Below are 12244 nucleotides of genomic sequence, written 5' to 3' on the forward strand. Positions count from 1 at the left end.
CAGGCCTAGAGACTGGTCCCCCTGGCAACCACGGGTCGTTAGTGGAAAATATTTAATCCCCGACTAGTTGCGGAGATTTCTGGCTGCTGCTGGGTGAACTTGGTTGCTAAAATGGAGCTGCATCAAAAACTTGCTTGTGATTGCACTGGTTGTTAAGACTGCAAGTTCACCTGTACTTTACATCAAGGAGGGTGACTTGTCTATAAACACTTGCCACAGCTACTTCCCGAGTGGTAGTGAAACCTTAGGAAGTGCACTGCAGACTAAAACTGGAGACTGTTCACCTTCAAAAGTAAAAATTGCTCTTTTCATCCAAGCAACACATTTCAACAGCACCTTTTACTTTGAAAATGAATGGTCACTCTGTGCATAATTAGCAAGTGTTTGCAGATGAGTTGGCATCTTCCATGTGAACAACGGGCACCAGTGGCAATCTGCTGGAAACCAAAACAATCGCAAGGAAAGTTGCACGATGGGCTTTAGCAACCAATTTCACAACCAATAACCTCAGCAACCATTACACTTTTTTTCCCCTAGTAACTGGAGGTTGCCAGGGTGGGAGAGGAGGGGTCGCCTGTGTCTAGGCTGGTGTGAAAACTAAAACGTGCAGTATACTTATAATCTAACCTATCTAATAATATTAGACCGTTTCTTTAGCTATTTGTTAAATAGCTGAAATTTGTCAATAATCAGTGGGAGAATGCTTTGGTGAATGTGCTTATTGAGATATGTAGCCTGTGTGATTTCTGTTTCAGCTTTATATTAACTATACACCTGTGAGACTGTCAATATCCTCACGTAATTCTCTGCTAGACATATTTCCCAAAACGTCTAACAGAAAACCATTTTTAAAATAATATAAACTCAACACTTCTGGAAATACTTCAACTTGCCTTTAGCCAGTGTGAAGTCTAGACAGAGCAAGAGAAAAAATGAGCATGCCTGTTTTGTCTGTGGAGAATCACTTTTTAAAAAAAAAAAAATGGCTTGAAAGAGGAAGAATAATAAAGATGCAACCTCTGGGAGCTATCGGGGATTTGGAGGCAGATGCAAGTTGTCAGGAAGAGGAGGATGAGGAGGAAGAGGCAGTTTGGTTGAGAGAGCGGGGCCACTGTAAAATGAGATCAGTCCAGGATCATCCGTTCCAGAGCTCCGCCATTGGCTGTAGCAGCAACAGGCGACGGAGGCTGCCAGGGGGTGTTGGGGAGGCATGGGGGAGCCGCAGGAGTGTTTGTCATGGCAGGTAGGAGGTTGGTTTGGGTCGCTGGGCAGGGCAAAGGAGGGTGCAGGAGTAGGCAGCCCTGAGGGATGCTATACCATCACAGTGAGAAGGCACGGGGCTCACATGTATATATGTGTGAGTGTGAGAGATAAATAGAGAACCAGATGCAGGGGCAGAGGAAAATACAGGGGGGTGCAGAGGGGCGGCTGTGGGAGTCCGGCCTCAGAATATGGTGGTCTCGTACTTGGTGCTGACAGGGCGCCTGTTGGCGTCCCGCTGGTCCAAGAGCCAGGTGGTGCTGCCCAGGGACTGCATGTCTGGGTCCATCTCCAGGGGGTCGATCTGCCGGGGGAGGGAGGGAGGAGGGACGAGAGGAGGGCGTGAGACGTGTGGCAGTGGAGGCCATTGCGCCACACTGACAAGTCCTCAGCTCACACACGTGCATGTGGATTAGAGGTACAGTCCAGTGATCATGTTATAATCACAGACACTCAGGGCTCAATCCACAACATGGATGATGTCTGACAGAAAAGACCCTCAGCCTGTATAAGCAGCGGCAGTAAAACCAACAATACGACCCTCTGGGAGTTAAAACATACGCTGATTAGTAGTTCAAAAGCACCATGCTCTACACCATTGGCTACTGTCATAGCACAAACGGCAAAGACACATAATTCTACATGCATTACGCTGAGTAATTTACTTAGAAATACATTTGACTTTTAATTAGCTTGAAAAAAATCTCAACGTAGGCGTTTGGCAATCTGAAATTTCCTGCTTATGAAAGACACCTTCAGTTGAAAATATCTTAAAAACAGTTTAAAACCATCGAGCAGAAACAACTTCAGCCATCATGTTATTGACGCAATGGGCTAAACCCACACTGGCATAATTTAGCCAACAGTCTTCATATAAAGACGGTAAATCACATCAATGAGTCGCTCCAACCACAGAGCTAATTGCATTTTAACACTAAAATGTAAGATGAAGATGAGAGATGGGAAAATAAAAGGATGAGGTTCATGGTTGAAATACTAATAACCACACAACGTGGAGGCGAGGTGCACCGAAGCACTCAGATGCAAGAAAAATAAAGAGGAGAGGGAATTGTGTGTAAGAAGATGCATGATTAAGGATTGAATAGAGGAAAGGAAAGAGAAGGACCTGGACTCCAGGGCTAACAGAGTGCAACGGGAGGAAGGAAGGACGGTGGGTAGTACACGTGTGACAGTGACAGCAGCGGCATTCGAGCAGAGGGGCACCCTGGGAAGCAGGAGGACCAAGAAGACAAGAATAAAGACATGTTAAAAAAAAGAAGAGCGCAGAGGGACAGAGAATTTATATGCACTAAACAGACAGTGTAGAAATCCAGAAGCAGCAGAACGAGCAGTTCATTATCTGTCCTTAAAGCTCAAGAGGGCAAATTTCTCAGCATCTTTGAGTTTTCTTGTCATTGACTGTTTACTTAACCCTGTCCATGAATACTGACGGTCCAATTATAGCTTAGTAGCTCCAGCTAGGCATGGCAGTATTTATTTATACTTGTGTCATTTTTGGCCCTCCATATGGCAGGTCTGTGAAGCGTTGGATTTCTCCACTTGCTCAAGTGGTGTGCATGTGGCTATAGTAAAGATGGAGCAAAGTGTGAGGAATTCATTTACGAGTGTTTTTACTGTTTAAAGAAATCAGCAGCATGCCCAGAAGACTAGTTTAGTACCTACAAACCTACAATAACTGTGCATGCATCTGATTTGAGAAATTAACTGTCCAGGGTAACAGTATTTCTATAAATTGTTCAAATTCACATATCAATATTTGTCAGTGATCCCGGTGAAGCGATTATATACTGGAAACAGCTATGAAGGTTGCATCAGTGTTGTTCCTATATTCCAATTTAAAAAGCAAACAAACACACCAAAGATTACAAACTTATTCCCAAAGCCAAGAAACTCAAGAACATACATCATTATTAAGAAATCCACTTTGCACTGTTCCTTTACTGAGTGCATCCTGGGGTCTGTCAAAGGTTAACATTACTGGCTAGGCCCTTTTCTTTATTGAATATGGGCACATTTACACTCCAGCTAAAGTTACTCAAGTAAGCAACATTTGATCATCACGCTAATTAACAGTGGAAGCTTTGTAAAGCATTTTTAGAAATATTCTATCCACAGCACAGATAAAATACTAGGGTTAGCTAGCTTTAGACACAACAAAAAATATTTGTGCATAGATGATGAGCTGGCGAAGTTTGTGAAATTGAGCCAGAGGTGTGCAGCTTTTGAATCTGTCTTAGCACACTGGTTTAACAGTTGTTTTCACTTATGTTTACCATTTTCTGCTTTATTTCAAAGCTCTGACACTAAATGGGCAAACACTCAAATATTTTGGTTTCCTAATATGTCATGTCATTGAGTACTATTTAACCCAATAACAGTAATGTATACATGTCATCTAATGACATATGTTTTAGTCACTGCATTATTTCTGATAACTATGTATTTTAATGATAATAGTAGGGTGGGGCTTTTCCTGGCGTAAGAAATACACCGACCAATCGCAACTGGATTTCTTTAAGGGAAACAGCCATTAACGAATCTGGCCAATGGGCATACACTGGACTTTTTTTTTTTCATTTTGAGATGCATACTTAAGATTCCTTTACAATGTTTTTGTTTTAAAACCAGAGGGGGGAAAAACCTGACAGTAACAGTTGATAAATATTTTTTGTTTTAGGAAATATTGTCTTTATGCAAACTACAGAGGACAGGGCTTAGCAAACAGTCAATCTCTTCTTAGGTAAAATACATAAGAAACCTTCATGATTGTCACAGTTTTTGTTTCACTTCACTTGGTAGCAGCGAAGTGTATTAAAACAAATCGCAGCTGACAGAAATCAGCCCCCCCCCCCCCCCCCCCCCCCCCCCACTCTTCTCATCTAAAACTTAAACAACCAGCAGGCTCATTATGCAGCTCTGTGATCACTCCATATATTATCCTTGCAGGCAGGTAGTAAAACAATGTGATTTGTGTCTCTGAATAAGCAAGTGGTCCAGCAGTGTGTGTGCGTGCATGCTCCTAGTGGTGGCTGTGCAGCGCTCTCAGGTGACAGTGATCACTGTGTGCTTATTATATGCAGCCTGAAAGGTCAATACATCAATACTCAGGGTATACCTGAACATTTATGCAGCACACTCAATCAGAAGTGAGGAAGCAGCGGGTGGTTCTGACCAACGAGGCTGTGCACAAGCTTAGAAAAATCCCAGAGGAAATCACACACCTCCTCCCACCCCACTGTTAGCAACAAATAAAAGGAATCATTCATCACGCTTCACATATGCACAAAAAGAAAGTCTCCTCTGATTGGAGTGACTCACAGAGCAAAGTAATGACTCATCACTTTCTACCACACGCACAGCAAATCCTCCTTTGTAGGTGGCCCATTAGGGGTTCAGCAGTGGAGAAAAAGTGGGTCACAGGGTCTGTCTACCTATTTTGAAGTATGACTGCACAATATGTTCCTTCACACCCGCTTTCCTTTTAACGTGTAGAGCAACCTCACCACTCAAATGCACTCAGAGATGCACACATTCGCCACGATTTTCTTAAAGTTTTATAGGCTGGTACTCACTGCTGATCTTCGCATGCTGCTCCAGGACTGAGATACAGGACGGCTGGTTTTGGTGTCTATGACCTCAGAGCCCAGAGATGAAGGAGGCATGTAGTGTCTCGCCCTGGACTGAATCGCCATCTGATAAGCCACCTCAAATGCCTGTCCCAGCGTTAGGATGATCTCGTAGGTCTGTGTCTGTGTGAGTGGAAAATAAAGATTCATTGTACTGAAATATGTGACGAAAAGCAAAGCAGGCAAAAACAACTTTTTAACAGCTGACTTTAAATGACCGCACACAACAAAGACAAAATCTTTATGCACTTTGCTTGTGTGCTCAGTAAACATTTAATTTCCATAAAAAAACACAACTAAGCACCTTGTATTAGTTACGCTACAAAGCTTGGACTAAAAAAGTCTTCTGAACGTGTTACAGTATTTGTTTTGAGTTAACCACTATTCAATTTGGTTAGCAAACACTTGTTTTCAGCAAATTCGCAGCACACAAAAGCGCTGCTCTTCACATTTTTAGGATAATTACTTTGTATAATTATCCACAGGCTCTTGTTTAAATATGATGCATTTACAGAGAAAAGCTAAAGCAGTTTTTAATCTGACATTCTGTGCATGGAGGAACTGTGTGAAGTATAAATAATCGAGGCTCAGCAGTGTTTTTTTTAGTCCTGTAAAGATCTTTTTCAATGCAGTTCATTAAAAAAAAAAAAACAAACCCACAAACAAAAATTTTTTCCCTGCAGTTAAAGTGCCCCCACAGTGGTCGAGCTGCCAAAAATGAAACCTCACTGCTGACCTTTTAACAGACCTTTCGACTCAAATGACAACATAATTTGTGCTTGTGCATGGAAATGCCATGCATAGCAGGAGTGGGTCTTTAATCAAGCTATTTGATGAGCCAATCAAGAAAATAATCCATAGGATGCTCAAGGCAGGTTTAACTGCAGGATATATGACGTCCTACAATGGGACATTTTGGTTTTCTTTCTTTATTTACCCCAAAATTTGCAAAATGTTCCACAATGATATGAAAATATGGGGCTGTCTGTAGTGGATTATTTTAATATATTAGCATAATTACAGTGTATTATGCTTATAGTTCTAATTCTATTAAATCAATCACAGGGCTGATGTTACTCACCACTTCCACAGTGCTGAAGACATGACAGAAGTGGTGGCCGCTCTTCAGATCCTTGGTAATGTATGCAAATGTGCAGAGGTCATCTGGGTCTTGCGCGGCACATGAGATGTTCCTGATCTCATGTTCTGCTACTATAGTCTAATGAAGACAGGAATGAAGTGAGCGCTAAATGGGAATCAACCACTAATGGACAGTGAGAAAGTCGACAGCAGTGTTTGCATTGGACAGGTCAATAATCAATAATTCCCATTACCTTTGTGGCTGCATCGATGAACTTAACACCTCTATAGGTAATGGACAGTATGACAACTGGACCCTTTTTGGAGTCCTTGGATTTCTGGAATAGATACAAAAAGAATAAGTGAGAATAAAGAAAAAAAATCACTGCCTGTTTTGGGGAGTTTATTAATTGTTATGACGGATAAAAACACTTTTCAGTTATTGTTATTACAATTTAGGCTTTGTCCTGTTTCATACTTCTTTTTTCTCTCTTCTTTCCCCTCATGTTTTCACCAGTCGCAGCAGACGACTGCCTCCCAACCCCCGAACATCGGCTCTTTTGAACCAATATGCCTGATCATCTCCTTTATAATAACCTGAACACAGATCATGAACCAACAGTATTGCTGCTCACATGAAAGCAAGTTAAAGGTTTAGTTTCAGCTGTTTGCTGTCAGATACATCTAGTTGTTACTTTATTGTATTTTAGTGGACTTAAAAATTTATTTATTATTGGATTGATGGCATGAACTAGCATGGTGTTTGCCCACAATGTAAATTAAAGTAGTAAAAAAAAAAATCAACCGGCAAGAACCTGTAAGAAAAAAAAAGGCTTTTTAAACCTTATTTTGGGAAAATACCACCAATTTTTTCAAATTTAAAAAAAAAAAGTATGTTTAACTGGTTATTCTATACATAAAGTTATAGCTCTCTCCCCAACCACGCGTCAGCGTTGGGTGTTACCACGATGGCTTTTACATTTGCTCTTAGAAGGACATTGGCAAATACTTACCCTAATTTTTGCACAGGCATCTTGTGTGGACTCAATCCCTCGTAGATCCCTGATTATCAATGATCCTAGATACTAGAGGAAAGAGTCAAAACACAATTTAAAAAATGATTTAAAAGTTGGTGCTGGCAAACGAAGTCAACTACAGACACAGACGGGCCATCGCAAGCACAGGATGTATTTGAATAAAAGTGTTCTACACTATTTCTTGTTTAATAGTGTTTAATAGTCCATCTATAACATATTTACAGCATATTCTGGCATCTATGCTGAAGACAGTAAAAGTGACTTACTGTTGCCTCGTACCCGCAGGAGTCCAGAATGAGTTTCTCAGGCTGGTGATGCCAGGCGGAGACCGTGGCATAGGTAGCAGAGTGGCTCGGCGGCCGGAGGTTTAGACGAGACTCTTTATGCCGGTCGCTGTGTCTGTCCTGCAGATGCAAATGAACAGGCTGCTAAATGCAATGAAGAGAACAGACTGATCCAAGAACAAAATATTCTCTGCCTTGTGTTCAATTTTTGTAGATATTAAAGGGGATAAAATGCTATTTTTTCAATGTTTTGCAGGATCTTTGTAACCACACTCATTTCAAATACTAATTTGTGCATCCATCAAGTTGGCAAGGTAAAGGGTTTCTGACCGCTGAACATTAGTGTGAAGGCAGATGTCTGGTCAGCAGTTTAATGCAAGTCTTTTATGCTAGGAAACGAATAAATATTATGCATGCTGGGCCTTAAGGTCAGTGTAGGCTGTGCTCAGTGCTTTCATGAATCACTGTCAGAGTAAAATATACTTATGATGATCATTACACACTAAGATTTTATGGAAATTGTAAGTATTGATTTTTATACAGCAGTGGTACCATATTCCCTTTCCTTATTTGTGGATGCTCCCGTGTGCTTCCAGATTGGCCTCAGTGAGTCAGAAAGCAGCTATGCCAGCTTCACTGTTTGTGTTGTAGTTTGACCTTTAACAAATGCTAAGATTTGATCACTGTGTTATTCTTGGTTTCTTCTCTTAAAGAAGAAACAATAGTCTACAAAAAAAAAAAATGCTCAATGGCACTTCATGTCTTTTTTGTTTTTTCTTCCTTAGACTACTTCATCACAATGATCATCAATTTATTTTTTTTATATTTTACACATATTTTCTATATTCTATTTATCAGTTTGGGGACTTAATGGAAGTTAAGATTAGCTTAATTAGCTAAAATTACACATATTTATATATAAGAAATAAACTCAAGTTTTTGTTCATTAAGAATCAGCAGTGCTTCAAATGTTTATTTGGACAGGGAGAAAATATCAGACAGATGATTAAATATGACATTGAGTTTTCCAACTATATTGATTCAAAATGTCAGCTCCAAAATGTGGGTTTCCAAAACTTTCCATCGACTGTATTTTCTACGTACATCTGAGCACATCCTTAAGATTAGAGCCACAGGGTGGTATGAGCTGATCAGGATATCTCCAGGACATCTCCTAGTTGAGGTTTATCAGGTATGTCTAATCAAGAGGAGAGCCTCAGGCAGACCTAGGACATACTGGAGAGTTTATATATCTCCAAGATTAAGGACTAAGCAAGAGCTGTAGGAGGTGGCTGAGTGGAAGGATGTCTGAACATCTCTGCTTAGACCTGGCTACGCAGCAAAAATACAATGTAAAAACCCAACAACCTTGAATGCACCTCTGCTTTTTTCACTGGTTCTAGTTACATTTTGCTTTAATCAATCACTCTGCACATCCACCCTTCAATGCAAAACTTCGTTTTACATCCGGACCAGCACAACACATTTAACTTTCGGCAGCATTTATTTATTTGTTTCTTTTATTTATTTAAAAAAGAAAGAAGAGGTCAGAGTGATGTGATTATTTAAAACGGAATACCAATACCCCCAAAGTTATTTCTACTTGATAACAAGCAGGAAACAATATGAGCCTCAGTACCAAGAAAAACCCAAATGTTAGACACTGGATAAGACAAATGATGTCAAACCTATGGCTAGAAAGACTAAATATACTGTAAATATTATGTATGTTAGATTGAAGGTCAAACAAGGGTTTGTAGAAAAGGCTTGCAATTAATCTGACTGACTTATTGTCAATGGTTTTCTGTGTGCGGAAACAGAGAACAGGCTGTTTTCTTTGCATCTTTGTCATTTCTTTGTGCCTGATTGTGCTCCTGCATCTGCTGAAAGCTACAGACATTGTTGGAGAAAAGCATTTAGGTAAAAGAAGGTGGCACTCACTACAGAACGTGGCCTCTCGCTATAAGAACGCAGAGATACACTACAGTCTTGGTCAACTCCTCTTCGCCTCCGATCTGACTCGGTCAGGGGAAGGAGCATGTCCATGGAGCGACTGGTGTAGGGGTCCAGCTGACTCAGGGGAGATGTGGTCTGGGATAGGAGGTCATGGAACTGCCATACGCATCCACACACACACACACACACACACACACACACACACACACACACACACACACACACACACACACACACACACACACACACAGATTAATGATTTGAAAGCACTGTCTACACAGGCTGGTTTTCCTGATCTACATCCAAGCCTAATCCTCGACAAAAAGAGCCTCTTCCATGGAGATTCTCAATTCTTTTTAGCCCAGTTTAATCTGCCTGGGAAATCAGCCCTCAGTATTTAACTGTTGTGAACATAATGATATTGAAGAATCTCATTCCAAAATTAGATTTCCGCTGCAGAAAGAAAAAGGATCCATTTTCTCACAAAATGATGTCGGTATAGAAAAACAGCTCAACCGTGCCATGCTGCTTTACACTTCAGCTCTGTCTGGATTGTTGTAGAGTAAGAAAAAAATAAACTAAAATATAACAGCACACAGGAACGAGGCTAAACATGCTGAGGGAAAAAAAAATCTCATAACAGACAAGAGTGACACAATATGTGTGTTATACCGAGGGTATGAGCAGAGCTATCCTTCTTACTAAGCACATTAAGCATATCTGATCTATTAATCGAATAAGTGTCGACAGTGGTTAAATAGCAGCACTAACACTGCTGCAGTCTGGCTGGTGCTTTAAATAAAAACATCTTCCATCTTTTAGAGCTGACCGTATTTTTGTGAATTCTAGAGAAAATGTGAGAAAATATGAAATGCATTACCATAATTGGGGACAGACGACGGGACTTAGATGGAGCCTCTTCGTAGGGTCTCTCTGCTAGAGAGGCAATGATCCTCTTCCTGTGACCCAGAGGACCAACCTTAATAACCTAGAGAGGACAACATCAGGGCATAGCATGAGACTTTCCTGTACTCTTAGATCCATATCTTACATACAGGAGTTTATCTAGACTAAAATAATATAGATACTTTATATTCAAAATAAACTGACACAGAGTTGGTGGCAAGCACCCCTCACTGGCAGGCATCCACAGGCAAACAGAAATGACTCTCGTCAATAATTCAACCTCAATCTGTTTTGCCGTAAGCTTGGAGTACCGCACTGTCTCCTTCTCGGGACGCTCTATAATTTACGACCCATTTTTGGAAATAGTGCTTAAAAAACACACAAGACTTTACTGATTTATGTAGGATAACATGTGACATATGAAAAGGATAAAGCATAACAGTGTCACTATGTAAATACACACTGTGTTTGCCATTCACAGTATAAAAACACTGCTCGTCTATCCACAGCATCTGTCTCGCTAAACTTTTTTTTTTTTACAAAGGCCGCTGCAGCTAGTGAGACTCAAATCATCACAAAAGGAACAATAAGCTAATTTTATATAGTCAAAACCCATCACCCCAAAACTGACAATTTGCATAATCGGCTATTAACATTCATGCTCATCCAGTAAAGGTGGATGTTGAGTGATTAATGTTACATTTGCAATTATGTCACGGGTACAAAATATTCCATAACAGGCTCATATGATTCTTTGTCTAAAGCTTCAATTATTTATTCAGTGGGAGTCGGAGGCAGAAGAGGCAACTGGTTTGTGTGCTGGATTTCTGGTGCTGTTTTCATCAAAACCATGTGCAGAATCCCAGTGAGGCCAGTGTGCACGAGGCCTGTGAAATGAGACTGAATTTAAATAGTAATAAAGAACACCTTGGGATTATACAGGGAACCAGCTCATAGATCATCTCAGTGCTCGATGCTGTTTGCAGTGAGACGCTGAGGAGGATGTCGGAGATGTGATGGGCAAAGTGAGTTCAGATGCTGAGAGGCAGTTCTGCTACTCTGCACACTGAAAGTAATGTGCCCTGCACTCACACCCCCATCCTTCTGCATCGCAGTCTGCTGGACACCATCTCTCACACACTGCATGGACAGTATGCTTGGCTGCTGCTCGACTGTTGCTGCTGCTGCTGCTGTGACTGCAGCTGTTGCTGGTTTCTGCTAATTTACCGCCACAGTTTTTTGTGTTTTTCATAACTATGCACACAAACAAACTGAGTGAGAAGTGCAAAAAAAAAACAAAACAAAAAGAAAAATGATGACTCAGTATCAGCTTTGTTGCGGTGCTGTCTTTGCGTATGAGCCATATTGGATCATCTCATTGCTGGTATTTTTTTATGAGTCACAACAAGAAAAATAAATAATATTTTCAACACAATCTGTTATAAATTAGAAAACACGGAAACATTATCACCACATTAAAAACTGACAGACAGATTTTGATTCCATATACATCAGTGATCCAGTCAGACCCTCTCTCAGAGTAAGAAATATTGATCACATTATTGCAGTGAACAAAGGAAATGCACAATACTGTTGATTGATTGACAACCATTTGGTCAAATGAGATGGCTGCATTCAGACAGCTGCACAACACAAAAAATTGTATTGGCATATAGATGGGATTTATGTATTGCTTTATATAACGCACATTCCTGTCTCATCACATTCTGTCTGACAAACTTGCTTGTATTGACTCTCACAACCCTTGTGTCTCTGCTGCTCCGATGTCAGCAACATAACCCTATGACACGTTTGGATTATCCTATTTTCACATATGAAGTTTGGACAGTTTTAGGAAAATCAAGTTGGGATATTTTCCAGTTGTCATCTCTCACATGCAGCATACATAAGGAAACAGCCCACTTCAGACATGTTCTAGTTTGGACATTTACTATATATATATATATATATATATATCCACTATGATATAGGCAAGAGATCACCACTCTCTCATGGTAAATTACCTTTTTATGAGTTTCTTGCTCTTCACATGAGCAAGATGATATCATAACAC

The 12244-nt window shown here is 40.5% G+C and overlaps 1 protein-coding gene across 8 annotated transcripts in view; it reads right to left on the bottom strand.

Moving 5' to 3' along the window:
* anks1ab (ankyrin repeat and sterile alpha motif domain containing 1Ab) overlaps nt 1-12244 on the bottom strand; it is a 58320-nt gene that overhangs the window by 5977 nt on the left and 40099 nt on the right. For 5 of the 8 annotated variants that reach the window (XM_004547512.4, XM_076884260.1, XM_004547516.4 and 2 more), the window contains 9 exons: nt 10145-10252; nt 9250-9420; nt 7291-7428; nt 7001-7072; nt 6242-6325; nt 5989-6126; nt 4854-5030; nt 2387-2485; nt 1467-1564 (listed from right to left, as the gene is read on the bottom strand). In XM_004547512.4, coding sequence (XP_004547569.3) covers nt 1467-1564; nt 2387-2485; nt 4854-5030; nt 5989-6126; nt 6242-6325; nt 7001-7072; nt 7291-7428; nt 9250-9420; nt 10145-10252 — 1085 coding nt within the window. Of the gene's footprint in view, nt 1-893; nt 1565-2386; nt 2486-4853; nt 5031-5988; nt 6127-6241; nt 6326-7000; nt 7073-7290; nt 7429-9249; nt 9421-10144; nt 10253-12244 lie in introns of all 8 variants that reach the window. The other 3 variants (XR_013098691.1, XR_013098690.1, XM_004547514.4) reach the window with 3 other exon arrangements.

The sequence above is a fragment of the Maylandia zebra genome, linkage group LG5, assembly GCF_041146795.1.
Source record: "Maylandia zebra isolate NMK-2024a linkage group LG5, Mzebra_GT3a, whole genome shotgun sequence".
Lineage (NCBI taxonomy): Eukaryota > Metazoa > Chordata > Actinopteri > Cichliformes > Cichlidae > Maylandia > Maylandia zebra.